The following is a 13482-nucleotide window of genomic DNA, read 5'->3' on the forward strand; positions in this document are numbered from 1 at the left end:
CGTCCTTATTGGACACAGCTGCACCCTATTAAGGGCAGGGCTGTTCCTACTCTTTGGTAATTAGTACAGCTGCTACTCCCCAGGAGTGAGATTACCTTCAAGCACTATCTCTATTCTCCTACAATCTATCCTCCCACATGTACCAACACATGGCACCACACAGCAAACCCAAATGTACAAGGAGTTCTCAAAAAGTACCCTGCCTTGCTACTGCCTGTGGTGCTCGGCCAGGGGAGCTGCCCCTGCAGCCCTTGCCTAGTGCTCAGAGAGGGCTGGGAGAGACAGTGGCCCTCCAGCACAGCAGCTGGGCCTTCTGGGACTGCCAGATTCCTCTGGCTTTCTGACAGAGCTGAAGGGGCTGTGGCAGGAGTGTGGCAGGAAGCTGGAGTAAACAAGGCCAGCCATGGAGCAGGAAGGATCCAGCCAGAGCAGCGCTGTTCCCAGGCTCCCCAAGAGGTGTCAGAGGCAGCAGCGGCCACCCTGGGCCAAACACCATCTCCCTCTGTGACTGCCCATGAGCTGCAGCAGGATTTGGGGATAGGAGAACCTTGTCTGGCTGCCTTCCAACACCAAGCTGCTCTCAGGGCTCCCACAGCAGCGAACTCACCGCTGACGTGGACCACTGGATCCGGAACCAACTCCCAGCCCATCCACACACCACCAAAACATTGTGCAACGATTGGTTTTATGGCTGACCGTGCTTTTCCTACTTCCCTGTCTGCAGCTCCTTCCTTGCACCCCTCCTAAGGCAGCCCAGCGAGCAGGGAGCCCCAACACGTCCCACACCTAGCCCCACCACGGGCCAAGGGAGCCGAGCTTTCTCCTGCCCCCACCACATCCCAAAGCTGCCCTGAAGCTCCAGGGAACGCTCGCACGTTACGGGACACGCTGACCCCAGCCCCACAGGCTCCCCAAGGGCAGCGGTCGCTGGGGCACAAACTGAGGGTGTCCCACCCCCGCCAGCTCCGCTCACCGTCACTGCCCGGCCGGGACAGCCCTGCCCGCGCTCCGCCGCCGCTCCGCCGGCCCCGCCGCGTCCCCGCCCCAGCGGCGGCGGCGCGTCCCGCCCCCGCACGGCCAGGCCGACCGACCCCGGCTCCGCAAGGACCTCACGACCCCCAGCCAGCTCCTTGAACAGTACTTTATTTGATTAAAGACTCAGAATTCTCTGTGTACACTGGAATGTGCTCTATTCCCTAGGCCAGGATCATACAGGGTTACAAAAAGTGGGGACCTCGGCTCGGTTTAAATATCACCCTCCAATGAATGTAAGGAGAAAAAAAAAAAGCTCCTTGGATGCTTGAACTAACTCAGACTCCATTTTAAAAATCATACAGACAAGCAGCTCTGGAACAGGACTGGGTTAATGGGATTCATTGCCTACTTTGCTAGGGGAGAGAGCTTGCCCTCTCAGGACAGGACCAGGGTTGATTTCCTCTCGGGTGCTGCCAGCAGAGGAGAGACCACAAACTTCTTTGGCAGAGGACCCCAGGGGCCCGTGACAGGCTGGCTGTCTCTCACAGAGCACAGTACACGCACTTTCAGGGCCCTTGCCTTCCACCTGCACTCGGGCCCTCTGGCTGCAGAGGTGAGGTGTGCCCAGGGGCAGGTGACACTTGTGACAGGCCCCAGCCATGCAGGTGAGATGAGCTGAGGGGAGCACAGGTCTCTGAGATGAAGCAAATAACACTCACAAGGCAGCAGTAGGAGAAATGGCTCGGATCAGCCCTCGCATTACCTGGAAACCATAATTTCCTTCTCCCACACCTGCCAGTGCTGAACCAACACTGACTTGAGACAGGTCCTGATATGCAGGCCAAGTAAGTCAACCAGGCTCCACAGCTCCTTTCACCCAGGCAGACAAAGCCCTCAGCCTCCCCAGACACCAAAACAGCCTTGCAAAGGATATACAGCTGGTTCTAACCTAACTAAACTTCCTCCAAAGCCTGGCCCGAGAACAGCTGTGGAAGACAGTAAGGACACAGTCCCATTTGGACGCTCTCCCCGCTGCAGCAGCAGGAACCAGACCACCTAGAGCTGGGCCACTGCCACACAGCAGAGCTGGAGGAACAGGAGTAACTGTGTGGGGCAAAAGGACTGAACCCCCGGGTCCCTCTTCCCCACCCCTGCTATGAGCCCCCCCACCTCTGAGGCCAAGGTCGCTTGCTCAGCTTCCACCGGATGGAAGGGTCAGGACCTGCAGGTGGCCCCACACATGAGAACCAGAGGCCAAGGAGAAATGAAAATGGCAGCACCAACAAGGGAACAGCACGTGATGCTTCAGGAGAGAGTGATGTCTGGCCGGCTCTGGGCTGAGCTCCGAGCATCTCGGGGTGGGGGGGAGCATGTCAAAGTCAGGCTCTTTGTGGAGATCTTGCTTTTTTGCCAGTCGGTAAAAATCTGCCAAAGAAATTTGTGGCCTTTTCCCCCATGAGCACGTCACTTCTCTGCAAAAAATGTCTGTGACCCCGGAACACTGTAGATGGCAGACAGAGCCACGCATCTTAGCAGAGGGGGCTGTGGCGTTCCCAACATTCAGAATAAACGTCGGCCTCTTTTTTTTAATTTAAAAATTTCCTCCATTGTGTGTCACCACATCTGGCATTACAGGATTTCGTACTTGTCCACCAGGAAGGTGGTTTCAGTAGAAAACCTTACAGGGCTGTTCCCGTCTACCTGGGTCACTTTGGTAACCTGTGGAGACAAGAGGCAACATTAGCTCAGCACTGAACATCACTCCCTTACTGCAGCGATGCCATGCTTCCCAACACCATGATAGTACAGCCGACCTGCTGCCCTCAAACCACAGCTCAGCCCTGAAACAAAGGCCTTTGTTCCCAGGATCCCTGAAAAAGGGGAGTGATTTTCTGTGGTAACTGTGTCTCTGCTGAAGAGCAAAGTGGCAGCCACTGGCTAGACTTCAGTGGAGACAGACAGCTGTATCCTAAGCAGTGTTTTGGCTACAAGGCTGATGGATTTTCCAACAAAGGCTGATGGGAATTAATGACTAGTCAGAGACTTGAAGAAACAACTGAAACTTCAGGCAAACTCCATGAAGTGTCAGCTGCCAGTGCTGTCTGCTGGCACTCCCAAATCCAGCAGTCTCAGCGGCAGGTTAAAGCCAACCCTTTAGCCATGGCCAGTGGGGCAGCATGGTGCCCCTGCAGCACGGCCAGTGTCAGCCAGCCGGGGACCGAGGCAAGGGTGACTTCCCGCCTGTGGAGCACAAGCAGTGACCATACCTGTATGTTGCAATAGTTCTTTTTGGAGATGAAGGAGACCTGCACCGGGAAGAAGTCGTTTGGCTGCCCTGCTATGCTGAACTCCAGGCTACCGCTCTTGTTTTTGGCATCTATCACTGGCAGGCACCACTCAAGGAGGTTTCTCCGGCTGTCGTGGCGATACTCACCATCGATCTCCCCAATCACTGGGGCACCAACACCAGACCTACACCAGGCAATGAGAAGTGACAATAACTTCCCTGCACAGAGCTAAGGAAATGCCTCTAGCACACGCTGGCTTGGCCAGATCCACAAAACAGGGAGGGGAAGGGGGTGATGGGACTCATTAGTGCTGTGTGATAAGGAGCATGACTTACGGCAGGGGGATGGTGATGATCACATCATTCAGCTCTAGGCTCTCCTCTTGCAACTCATATTCAATGTTAACATCACAACTGTTCCCACTCTCTGATGGCCAGCAGTTAACTGAGGAAACAGAGACAGTAGGTGAACCATGCAGGCCTTTCATGTGGAATAGGCTTTCATACGATGATGCACTTCAAAATGCACAGTGAAGTCGCCCTCAAGTTGACTTTAAGAAAAGGTCTCTATTTTCATTGAGGTGTTACAGAAAACACACAAGGACAGGCACTATCCAACAGATACACATAGTATCTCCAAGGTCTTAGAACATGCCAGGCTCCAGGCAGCCCAGCTGCTGCAAGGTGGCTACCAGCAGCTCATGGACAATCATCAGCTTCTTCTGCCCAAGCCCCCAGACTTGCACTCACTTGTCAATGGAATGAAGGACTCTTCTGTGGTCTGCAACCTCCACTTCAGCACGCCCACATCGCTGTTAATAGGGAATGACTTCTCTGGGTTCTTCAAACCGATCTGTGACTCTGTGGTGAAGAGCTTCTTGTCCACGTTTGGGTGAGTCTGCAAGAGGAACACATGCCCAGACTATAGGTCTAAGCCCAGGGACAGAACAATAGGTAATGCAGGTTCTACCAGAGAGGCCTACACATTCCAGTGTTAGCTTTGACAAAACACACATCGGGTTTTCTGCTGGCTCAGAAGCCCATCTGAAGCACAACTGCTTATCAACCTGGGATCCTTCCAGAAAATGCTAATCTGACAAGAAGGATCCCGACCACTGTCTTTCTTGCAAGCACCTGCAGCAGATACTCAAGTCATGCAGGCTGGTGTCTACAGAATAACTATAAGTCAAAGACCATCCTGAATGATTACAGCAGACATTTCAAGAAAAATCAATCTAATGTGCTTAGGAAAAACAGCCTGACACCATAACACTACTGTCTCCCCTCAGCAACCCTAATGCACACATATGTCAGTGGCCAAACTCCATTTAAACACTCTCTTCACAACCTCAAGTGTGAGCAGCTTTTTAGAAGCAGAGGATTTTTGCAAGTTCCCGTTCAAGTTGTACTAGAAAGACAGGAGTCAGCAAAGGGCTTGGTCTCATCTTGCACCTGAAGCACCACCTGTGGCAGTGCTGTGAGCAGCCCACTCAGGGATGCACTGGAAGGAAGTGGACCTGCAGACAGACGATGTACAGACGAGTCCCTAACGAGGAGCGAGCCAGAGCGTGCCAAAGCAGCACCTCCTCCAGGGATCCGTAGGGTCACGTGAGGAGGGAGAAAGGGAAGGACCAATCTCCCAAGAACCTTCTGAGCTACAACTGCTGACTGCCCTCAAGCGTCCCAGGCACAGCAGTGACAGGACAAGCAACCTCAGAAAGAAACAACTGCCAAGAGAATAAATTAATTCCCCACTGGCACAGGCACTGAGCAACACACCAGGCTGCTGCAAAGTCCACGTGAGGTCACCTGGCATGCCAAGGTGCACTGCTGGGCAGATAAGGCTCTGAGTGCAAGACAGTGACCAAGGCTGCATTTCTCCAGTGAACTTCAATCCCTTGAGCATGACTGGCCCTGCACTTCTGCTAATACTTGCACTGACTACTCCCATTTCCAATATATTTGCTGAGAAGGCTTAGATGAGAACACAGGACAGCAAGATACTTGAGTATTTCCATGATTTTTCCCCTGGAAAGCAGCAAAAACATGTTCAACAGCATGGGACTCCAAATAGGCTTTACCTGTAGCTGTACTCCCCTCTTGTCTTCATTTTCTACATGAAGGCGAATCCGTGCAAACTTTTCATCAGAGATGTGCAGCATGATCATGCCATGAAGCTCCATGTTCTGCAACCCTCCGTCACGGCCACAAGTCAAGGAGATCTTTTCCTCTATTTTCATGTGCACGCTAGACAGGCAGAGGAAAAAGCTCAAGTCCTACACTCTTGGTATCCCCCAGACAACAGAGATCACTGCTCAGTAAGGATGGGCTGTACTGAGCAGGGACTCCCAAACAACAGCACGGCTGGTACAGTGGGGGCTAATACTGCTCTGACAGTGAACTCAGGGGCAGGAGGATCCATGCATATGGGTCTGCAAGGGATGGGAGCCTAGTTAAATGGCAGTGATGCAGCATCTTGACAAGCTGGTCACTCAAATCCCCTCTGACAGGCCACAGCTGAGTGCACAGCTCAGGGCATTAAAAGGTTTTTAATCGCTGTGAGTAAAATGAACTGTGAACACTTCCATCCTGAGCAGTAACAAGGCTGGGAAACAGTGACAATAGTGCAGGGAAAAAAGCACAGGAAAAATCCCAACCCCAGCTCAACAACTGATGGAGCGTCCATTTTAGTCAAGATCTGCTTTTTTTTGCTGACATGCTTTCCCAGATTTTGCCCAACGGTTATAATTACAAGGTAAGAAAATACAGGAAAAAGCCGAAGCAGAGCAAAGAAGCTGCTCTCTCCCAACGCCACATGCAGAGGGAGAGCTGTGAGGAGACTGATTCCAAAGCAAGGGCAGCACTCACCTCTCCATGTTAATGGGAGAAGTGAGAACTTTGGCTGCTTCTGCAGAGCGCTTGCCTACAGAAGTCATGATATTTTCTCCTTCTGATTTCAGCTTGTCCACGAAGTTGTCCACCTCCTTCCCTTTAGCGCCGAGTTTCAAGGCTTTACTGGGACCTGAAGGCCTAAATAAAACATGTAATAATCTCCAAGTCAGCTGACAGCAATGGGTTCCCCCTTCCCAGTTACCTTCTAATGCTGTACCTTGACCATCCCAACAACATACCATTCAACTTAGCAGCCTTTCTGGGGGAGAATATGCATGGAACTGACCATTTTATGTGCAGGGTGCTTAGTTATAATTTAGATTCAGATATAGTTCCATGCATTACCAGGAGCTGGGACCTCTTTTTCTCACGCAAAACGAAAGCCCATTGTTCATCCAAGAATCCAAAGAGACTATGGGGTGCTACTGTGGTACGTATCGTCCTCAATACTTACACAGATGAGGAACTCACGTTAGACCCTCTGGGCACGTGGCTTGAGCCAACACTGACTCCCACATCTGCCACCTGCATTCCCCCCTACCTGGCTGGAGCTGGTGCCACTTTGGGCTTCTCGGTCTCGATGATGGTCTCTGTGATCATTGCTGTCACGCCCCCAGACACAGCCGAGCTGCCAAAGCCCCCGAAGCCTGGTGCCTTCTTGCCGTGTCTCTCTGCATCCCTCCTGGCCTGCTGCAGCTCCTTCGCTTTACGGCGCATCTCTGCCTTCGCCTCGCGTTCCTGCGTCTGGAGGAAAAGAGAAGAGCCCGATGCAGCTTTGCAACCTCAGCCCTGCCCTGCACAGGAGCTAAGTGCAGCTGCCAAAAACCCCTGGCCAAGAAAAAAGAAACAAGACATGAGCATTTAGCCCTCAGAAATGCTAATTAATTGCACGGCCCCTCCAAAGTGGAAGAACACTCTGTATAGCAGAAGTGGTGCTTCGCAGATAGGGCACCCTGTGTCAGGAATGCAGGTGTCCCTGCTCACCTCTCTGACTGCCCGAAACACCTTTTCCTCATGTGAATCCATCTCAGTGAAGGTCCGAATCTGTGCTAGGTTTACGTTCTCACGGTAGCCCAGGGCAACAATTTCATCAAAGGCAAAGATTAGGTCAAAGCAGTGTTCTGAGATCTCATTCTCTTCCAGAGCTCGACAATATTCAGGGATCTAGAAGGCGAGAACATTTTAAAGGAGTACCCACAAACAGTACCATGTAAACACTTTCTTTCTACCATCCCAGGGGTCTCAACTGTGCCAGACCCAAGCCCAGCACAACTTTACACTGCTCTTTGTACCATTACATTGTCAATAAACAAGATGAAGTTTTGACGCTGTTAGTTCTTCTACATCAAAATCCATATAAAACCTCTCAGCTTCCTCATTACACTAACTCAAAGGAACCCAAAGATTCCTGCATGCTGGGACCAGTGAATTTCCTGAAAATCCTTTGGCTGTGTGAAGACATAAACTTGCTGCTTCAGGATCCCTGCATAGCAGCACTGCACTTGTAACAACCACACACTGTACAAAAAATATTTAATGCTAAATTACAGTCTGCCCTTTGGTCTCACCAGTGAAGTAAAACTGATGATTTTTTTAATGTGGAGTTTAAAACTACCATCAAAAGTTCAGAGCTTTCTGTCCAGTCAGAAAGGGAGGCTCTGGAACACAGACCCACCAAGTGGAGGCACGCAGTGCCCCTGCACCAGCTCAGAAACAGATCCCTCACAAGAGCACCGTTCTGGGCTACATCACAGAGCGAGGAGTGCTTACCACTCTGGAGAAGAGTCGGAGTGTTTCCAGGTCTTCCAGGATGTTGCTGTTTTTGGTGGTAATCAGCACCATGTAGAGCTTCTCCATGGGCTGGTACACGTACCGCACGCTCTCTGTCTCCACAAACGTGTGCTGCTTCCCTGTGTTCATCAGCTTCGGGAACGCCGCCAGCAGCCCCTCGATGCGGGTGCGAGTCATCTCCACGAACTGCCGGGACACGATGGCCTTCCCTGCCTTCGTGCACACAGCGGCTGCCAACAGCACCTGGAGGAGAGCAGCGTGTCAGCAGCGCCCCGCCCGTGCCCACGGAAAGCATCTCTGACCAGCACACTCCACCTGCACACCCTTCCTTAGACAAGATCCTAAGTCTTCCTCTGTGACCAGGAAATGAACTATGTCAAGAGCAGAGACATCCTGCTTTTGCTCACTCTCTCCGATCTACATTCTGTCCCTAAACAATCCTGAGAGCTCTCCCTGCTTCTGTCAGGCAAACGATGATTCCTGATTTCACACAGACCGAGGTGTACAGCCCCTGGGAGCGTTAGGGGAGGCTCCGGATTATCGACTTTTCCCTCAGGCTGTCCCAGCTTACACTACACACAGGACCGCTGTGAGGTGTAACATCTCCCAGCGCCACAGGCACGGCAGAGCCAGGTTCACGAAGCCCCGGTCTGACTCCCGGGCAGCTCGCAGGCGTTATCACACCGACAGGGCAGCAAGGCACTCACCAGCTGCACTTTCTCCATCTCCCAGTCTGCCCAGACTTCCTCCCTTTATTTCTCTCTCACAGGTATTAATTCCTTTTGTCAGGATAATTCTGTTCCGCGCTTCGGATCTTTTAAATCCGCAACTGCTGTTACTGACAGAAAGTATCCGAAATCCTCAAACATGGCAGCGCTGATCCCTGCCCCGCCTCGGGCACAGTTCAGCTCTGCCGGAGCTGTGTGCGGGTCTGTACTAACCCAAACACCGCCGTGACGGACAAAAGGAGCTGGACCGGCCCTGAGACACAGGGTGCCACGGGGGAGCGGGCGGGCACCACCGGCCCGGTTACACCTTACAGCCCGAACGCCAACTACAGCAGGCGTCAGGCCGTGCTCACGAGGCACCGTAGCTCCAAGTCGCCAGAGAAAAAGTGCCGCGTCCCCGCCGCCCCCAAGGGCCCCGGCCCGACCCGGCAGCGCCGCGCTCCGTCCCACCAGGCCGCGGGCTCCAGCGCCGGCCTGCGCACAGGCCGGGCAGACGGGCGAGCGCCGGGACTGCCCCGGGGACTGTCCCGAGCCCCGCGCTGCCCGCGGCGGACAGACTCTTTCCTTACCATAGCAGCGGCAGCGGCGGCGGGATCCACGCTCGGGCCCTCCGCTCACTCCGGTTCCCGGCCGGCCCCGCAAGATGGCGGCGCCGCGCCACGTCCGCACCCGGAAGTACCGTCACGGCGGGGCGGGGCGGGGCGAGGAGAGGCGGGGCGGGGCGAGGCGGGGCGAGGCGGGGCGCTGGCTCCTCCCGACCGCCAGGGGGCGCGCGCGGCCAGGCCGAGTGGGCGCTACGGGCGCGGCGGGCGGAGTCGCCATGGCGACGGCGGCGGCGGCGGCGGCGGCGCGGCGGGAAGCGAGGCGGGCGGAGGTGGGACACGGGGTACACGGCGGGACACAACGGGCTGAGATGGGACACGGGGGATACGGGGGCACACGGGGGACACGGGGCGCGGGCGGAGGTGGGGCACGGGACACGGCGTGGCAGCACACGGTGGTTGCGGGCGCCGGGCCGTCCCGGGCCTCGCCGCCGCTGAGTTCGGCTCTCGGCGCAGCCCCGCCCGGTGGAGAACCAGCCGTACGACGAGAGCCTGGAGCTGCCTGAGGCCGATGCCGGAGCCCGCTCGCCGCGGGCGGGGACCGCGGGCCGCCTGCGGGACTCCCGTCGGCCCGGGGTGCCGGTCGGAGCGGCCGGGAGCGGCGGCCGGGGCAGCGGAGGGAAGGTACGAGCGCAGCGGGCGGGGCACGGCCCCGGGGGCTCGGTGATATCCGGTGAGACCCGGCTCTCGTCCAGGAGGAGGCGGCCGCACACTTCGCCGGCCCAGCCACCTTCAGCGAGGATGACGACGAGGACGATGAGGACTCGGAGGAAGATTCCTCGGAGAGCGACTCGGAGGAGGACTCGGAGGAGCACGGGGCCACGCTGGAGGGGTGAGCGGCGTTCCTGGCCACGGGCTGAGGCTGGTGGGTGCCTTTCGGGCCCTGTCAGCTCCTCCGGTTTCCCCAGATCCCACGAGCGTGAGCAGAGTCGTGGCATCGGGACAGGCAGCTCCTGCCTCCTCCTCCCCGATGCTTGAGGATGGTGGTTCCTCCAGCTGGCGAACCTGTCCCCGGCTTGTTTGCTGTGCCCAGGAGATGCTAATCTTCTCCCTCTACTCTTCTTCCTTCTTTTAGTGACTTCAATCCAGCAGATTTTGACTACCTGCAGGTGTCCTCTGAAATCAAAGATCTCTTTGAATACATCAAGAGGTGAGTGGAAGGGTTTTAGCCTGCTCTTGGCTCTCCTTTGTGTCAATTATTGCAGTACGGTCTCCAGTCACCTATGCTGTGGTGGTGTTTTTTTCCAGGTACACTCCCAAAACAATAGAGATTGAGCACAAGCTGCAGCCTTTTATTCCAGACTTTATTCCTGCTGTTGGAGACATCGATGCATTCCTAAAGGTACAGTTTCTTCAGGTTCCCCTCTCTGTCCTGCTCCATGAACCGAAGCAGAACGCAGGCTCAGAGCAGGCAGGCAGCCAGGCCGTGCAGCCTGGGCTCTGGTCTGCCCCTGCTCTGTCAGATGTGATGAGCAGAGACCTGGAAAACTTCACTGGTGGTTTGGTCACCTCCCAAAGAGCACTTGGGTAACTTGGGGGAGAGCCTGGGCTTTCCTTCTCCAACACCGTGTGCTTTTCAGGCAGCACCCTACATAGAATGCACATCTGAGAGAGCCCGTAGGAAGGCACCTGCCCTGGATCCCCAGAGAACAGGGCTCTGTTTTCCTGCAGGTTCCTCGTCCTGATGGCAAGCCTGACAACCTTGGCCTGCTGGTCCTGGATGAGCCCTCAACCAAGCAGTCAGACCCCACCGTGCTCTCCCTTTGGCTGACAGAGAACTCCAAGCAGCACAACATCACGGTGAGTCAGGGAGAGGGAGGTCACACTTACTGCAGGTCACATTTCCTGCAGTAAAACCATGGCATTTTACTCTTACAGCTGAGAAGTTGACTATAAAAGCAGCAAAACCAGACCTTTTGCTTTAATCCATAGTTTTAAACTGCAGTGGATTTGAGCCTTGCTTCAGTCAAGTCTTGATATGAACTCTGGGTCTGTTCACTTCAGGTGATGCTTTATTTCCTTTTGCTTGTTCATACCCAGTTTTAGTTGGCATTTTGCCTGCAGAAATCCATTGGTAAAGTGCAGCTGGGAAAGAGAGAAGGCCTGGTTCACCAGAAGTGAATGCAGCTCTCCCAAAAAGCCCCAAAACACCATTAAACACTTCCAGGTTTATATTTGTGTTTTTAGCAGCAAATAAAAGTGAAGAGTTTGGAGAATGCAGAAAATAACCCTAAAGCCATTGAGAGCTGGATTGAAAGTATTAGTGAACTGCATCGCTGCAAGCCTCCTGCCACAGTCCATTACTCCAGGTGAGTTACTGGATTACTCCTGATGGAGTAGCTAGCAGTGGAAGGTTGTGTTTGATGCTAAGTCGATGTTCTAATCTTCCCTGGCAGGCCAATGCCTGACATCGAGACCCTGATGCAAGAATGGTCACCAGAATTCGAGGAGCTCCTGGGAAAGGTATATGGTCTGGGTGACCAGTGGTTAGCTCAGTGCTTGGTCTTGGAAACCATCTCCCATTGAAGCTGGGTGCCTGCTCCATCCCACAGCCCAGCCGCTCGGGCTTGTTCCTCCTCACGGCTCCGCCCTGGGCAGAAGCTGGGGAGCAGCCCAGCAGGGCAGTTCCCAGCTGCTGCCCCAGTGGCCTCTGTTTGCAGTCGGAGCAGATCTGACAGTCCTGTCTGTTGCAGGTGGGTCTTCCGAGCGCGGAGATGAGCTGTGACCTTGCCGAGTACATCGACATGATCTGCGGTGAGCTGGGGAGGCTGTGCTGCCGACACAATGTGGCGCTGGCCTGGCACTCTTACTGACAGCCAGGGAGCTTTAGCTGCAGGCTATTTCCCCTGCTTCGGTGGGAGGTGGGCTCTTGCACTGCAGGGGGCTGCAGTCTTTGGTGCGTGGAGCCCCAGTGGTGGGGGCAGTGGGAGTTCAGCCCCTCCTGACAATGCTCTGTGTGGGGCAGTGCAGATCAGGTGCCCTCACATGCTCTGATCTCGCCCACAGCCATTCTGGACATCCCCGTGTACAAGAGCCGGATCCACCCTCTGCACGTCCTCTTCTCCCTCTTCTTGGAGTTCAAGAACTCGCAGGTACGCAGCTCCACCCGGTGAGCAGCACTGCACAGCTGGGCCCTTCACATCTGGCTTTGTGATGGCAGTGGGGTGTGCAGAGGGCTGCTGGGCCCCAGAGAACGTGTTCCCAGCTGATGCCCTCTCTCCCTGGTGCCTCTGCCTGACGCAGGGAGCTGGGCTGTGCTCTGGGCTGAGGTGCCATGTTGTTCAACAGGCCGGCACAAGCCCGAGTGCATCTCCTGGGCTGGCGGCTGAGCACAGCTCAGGGTGTGGCCAGCGCATTCAGAGGCGTGTGTGCGCTCTGAGCAGCGGGAGTCAAATCTTTGCATGAGCACGTTCTTTTCCCTGCAGCACTTCAAGCCCCTGGCTGATGGGCAGAAGGGCAGGAGCCCACCATCCAACCCACCCTCACAAGCAGCGGAGGCAGAGGTGTTGAGCTTTAATTGATGCTGCACATTAAAGCCTCATCTCTTGGATCACTGTCTGCCACTGGACACTGAGGTGTACCCAGAGCAGGTTGGGAGATACCACACAGCAAATCAGAAGCCTCTCTGATTTCAGAGACCTTGCTGGGCTGCTCTGTGTTAGGGAGTAGGGCTTGACTCACCATATTTGTTGCAGAAGCTGCCTAATGGCTCCATTTTTGACTTGTTCCCAAGGAGTTCAGCATTAAACCAGCCTTTCCCAGTGGCAAGCTCTCTCTGCCACAGGTGCTGCAGAGCAGAGGCTCCTTCAGCACACACTATAAGGGCTGGAGCAAACAGGAATAAATTCCACATTCAAACACAACACTCAGATCTGCTCAGGGTGTTGCAAGCTCTGACCTGGAGACCTTGAGTCTCCTCTGCTCCTTATTATTGAACCCCCTTTCCTGTTGAGAAGCGTCCCTTAGCTCCTGTCAAGCAGAAATAACCTGTATGGCACCACAGAGATGCTTGAATTCAGTTTATTGCTGTTGGTCTCTCCTCAGCCCCTGCTCCACTGACCTCCCTCCTGTCTGCCACAGCAGCAGGGACAGGGGCAAAGAGGGTCATGCAGGGAGTCACAAACCTGCTAAAGCAAAGCTGGTGCTTGGCTTTACCCCGAGAGGAATCGCCGTGCTGGAGCCTGGCTATAAACGATTTTGATGCATT

At 54.8% G+C, this 13482-nt stretch overlaps 2 protein-coding genes across 2 annotated transcripts; one reads left to right on the top strand and one right to left on the bottom strand.

Annotated features, from left to right (window-relative positions):
- Nucleotides 1-1127: 1127 nt before the first annotated feature.
- On the bottom strand, nucleotides 1128-9334 carry ARCN1 (archain 1). The gene is made up of 10 exons (XM_054291421.1): nucleotides 9243-9334; nucleotides 7925-8188; nucleotides 7139-7318; nucleotides 6696-6898; nucleotides 6131-6292; nucleotides 5344-5509; nucleotides 4013-4160; nucleotides 3599-3707; nucleotides 3243-3447; nucleotides 1128-2694 (listed from the first exon to the last, which is right to left on the bottom strand). The coding sequence occupies exons 1-10, from the start codon at nucleotides 9243-9245 to the stop codon at nucleotides 2605-2607; spliced, it is 1530 nt and encodes a 509-aa protein (XP_054147396.1). The 5' UTR covers nucleotides 9246-9334; the 3' UTR covers nucleotides 1128-2604.
- IFT46 (intraflagellar transport 46) lies at nucleotides 9317-12825 on the top strand. Its single transcript, XM_054291396.1, has 11 exons — nucleotides 9317-9547; nucleotides 9732-9899; nucleotides 9971-10107; nucleotides 10351-10425; nucleotides 10524-10617; nucleotides 10947-11075; nucleotides 11463-11584; nucleotides 11672-11738; nucleotides 11969-12029; nucleotides 12282-12367; nucleotides 12701-12825. Exons 1-11 carry the CDS (start codon nucleotides 9317-9319, stop codon nucleotides 12794-12796), a joined length of 1266 nt encoding a protein of 421 aa, XP_054147371.1. The 3' UTR covers nucleotides 12797-12825.
- The last annotated feature ends 657 nt before the right edge of the window (nucleotides 12826-13482 follow it).

Source organism: Melozone crissalis, unplaced genomic scaffold (genome assembly GCF_028551555.1).
Source record: "Melozone crissalis strain CALT ecotype California unplaced genomic scaffold, PUWL_Pcris_2 ptg000092l_1, whole genome shotgun sequence".
In the NCBI taxonomy this organism is placed as follows: Eukaryota; Metazoa; Chordata; class Aves; order Passeriformes; family Passerellidae; genus Melozone; species Melozone crissalis.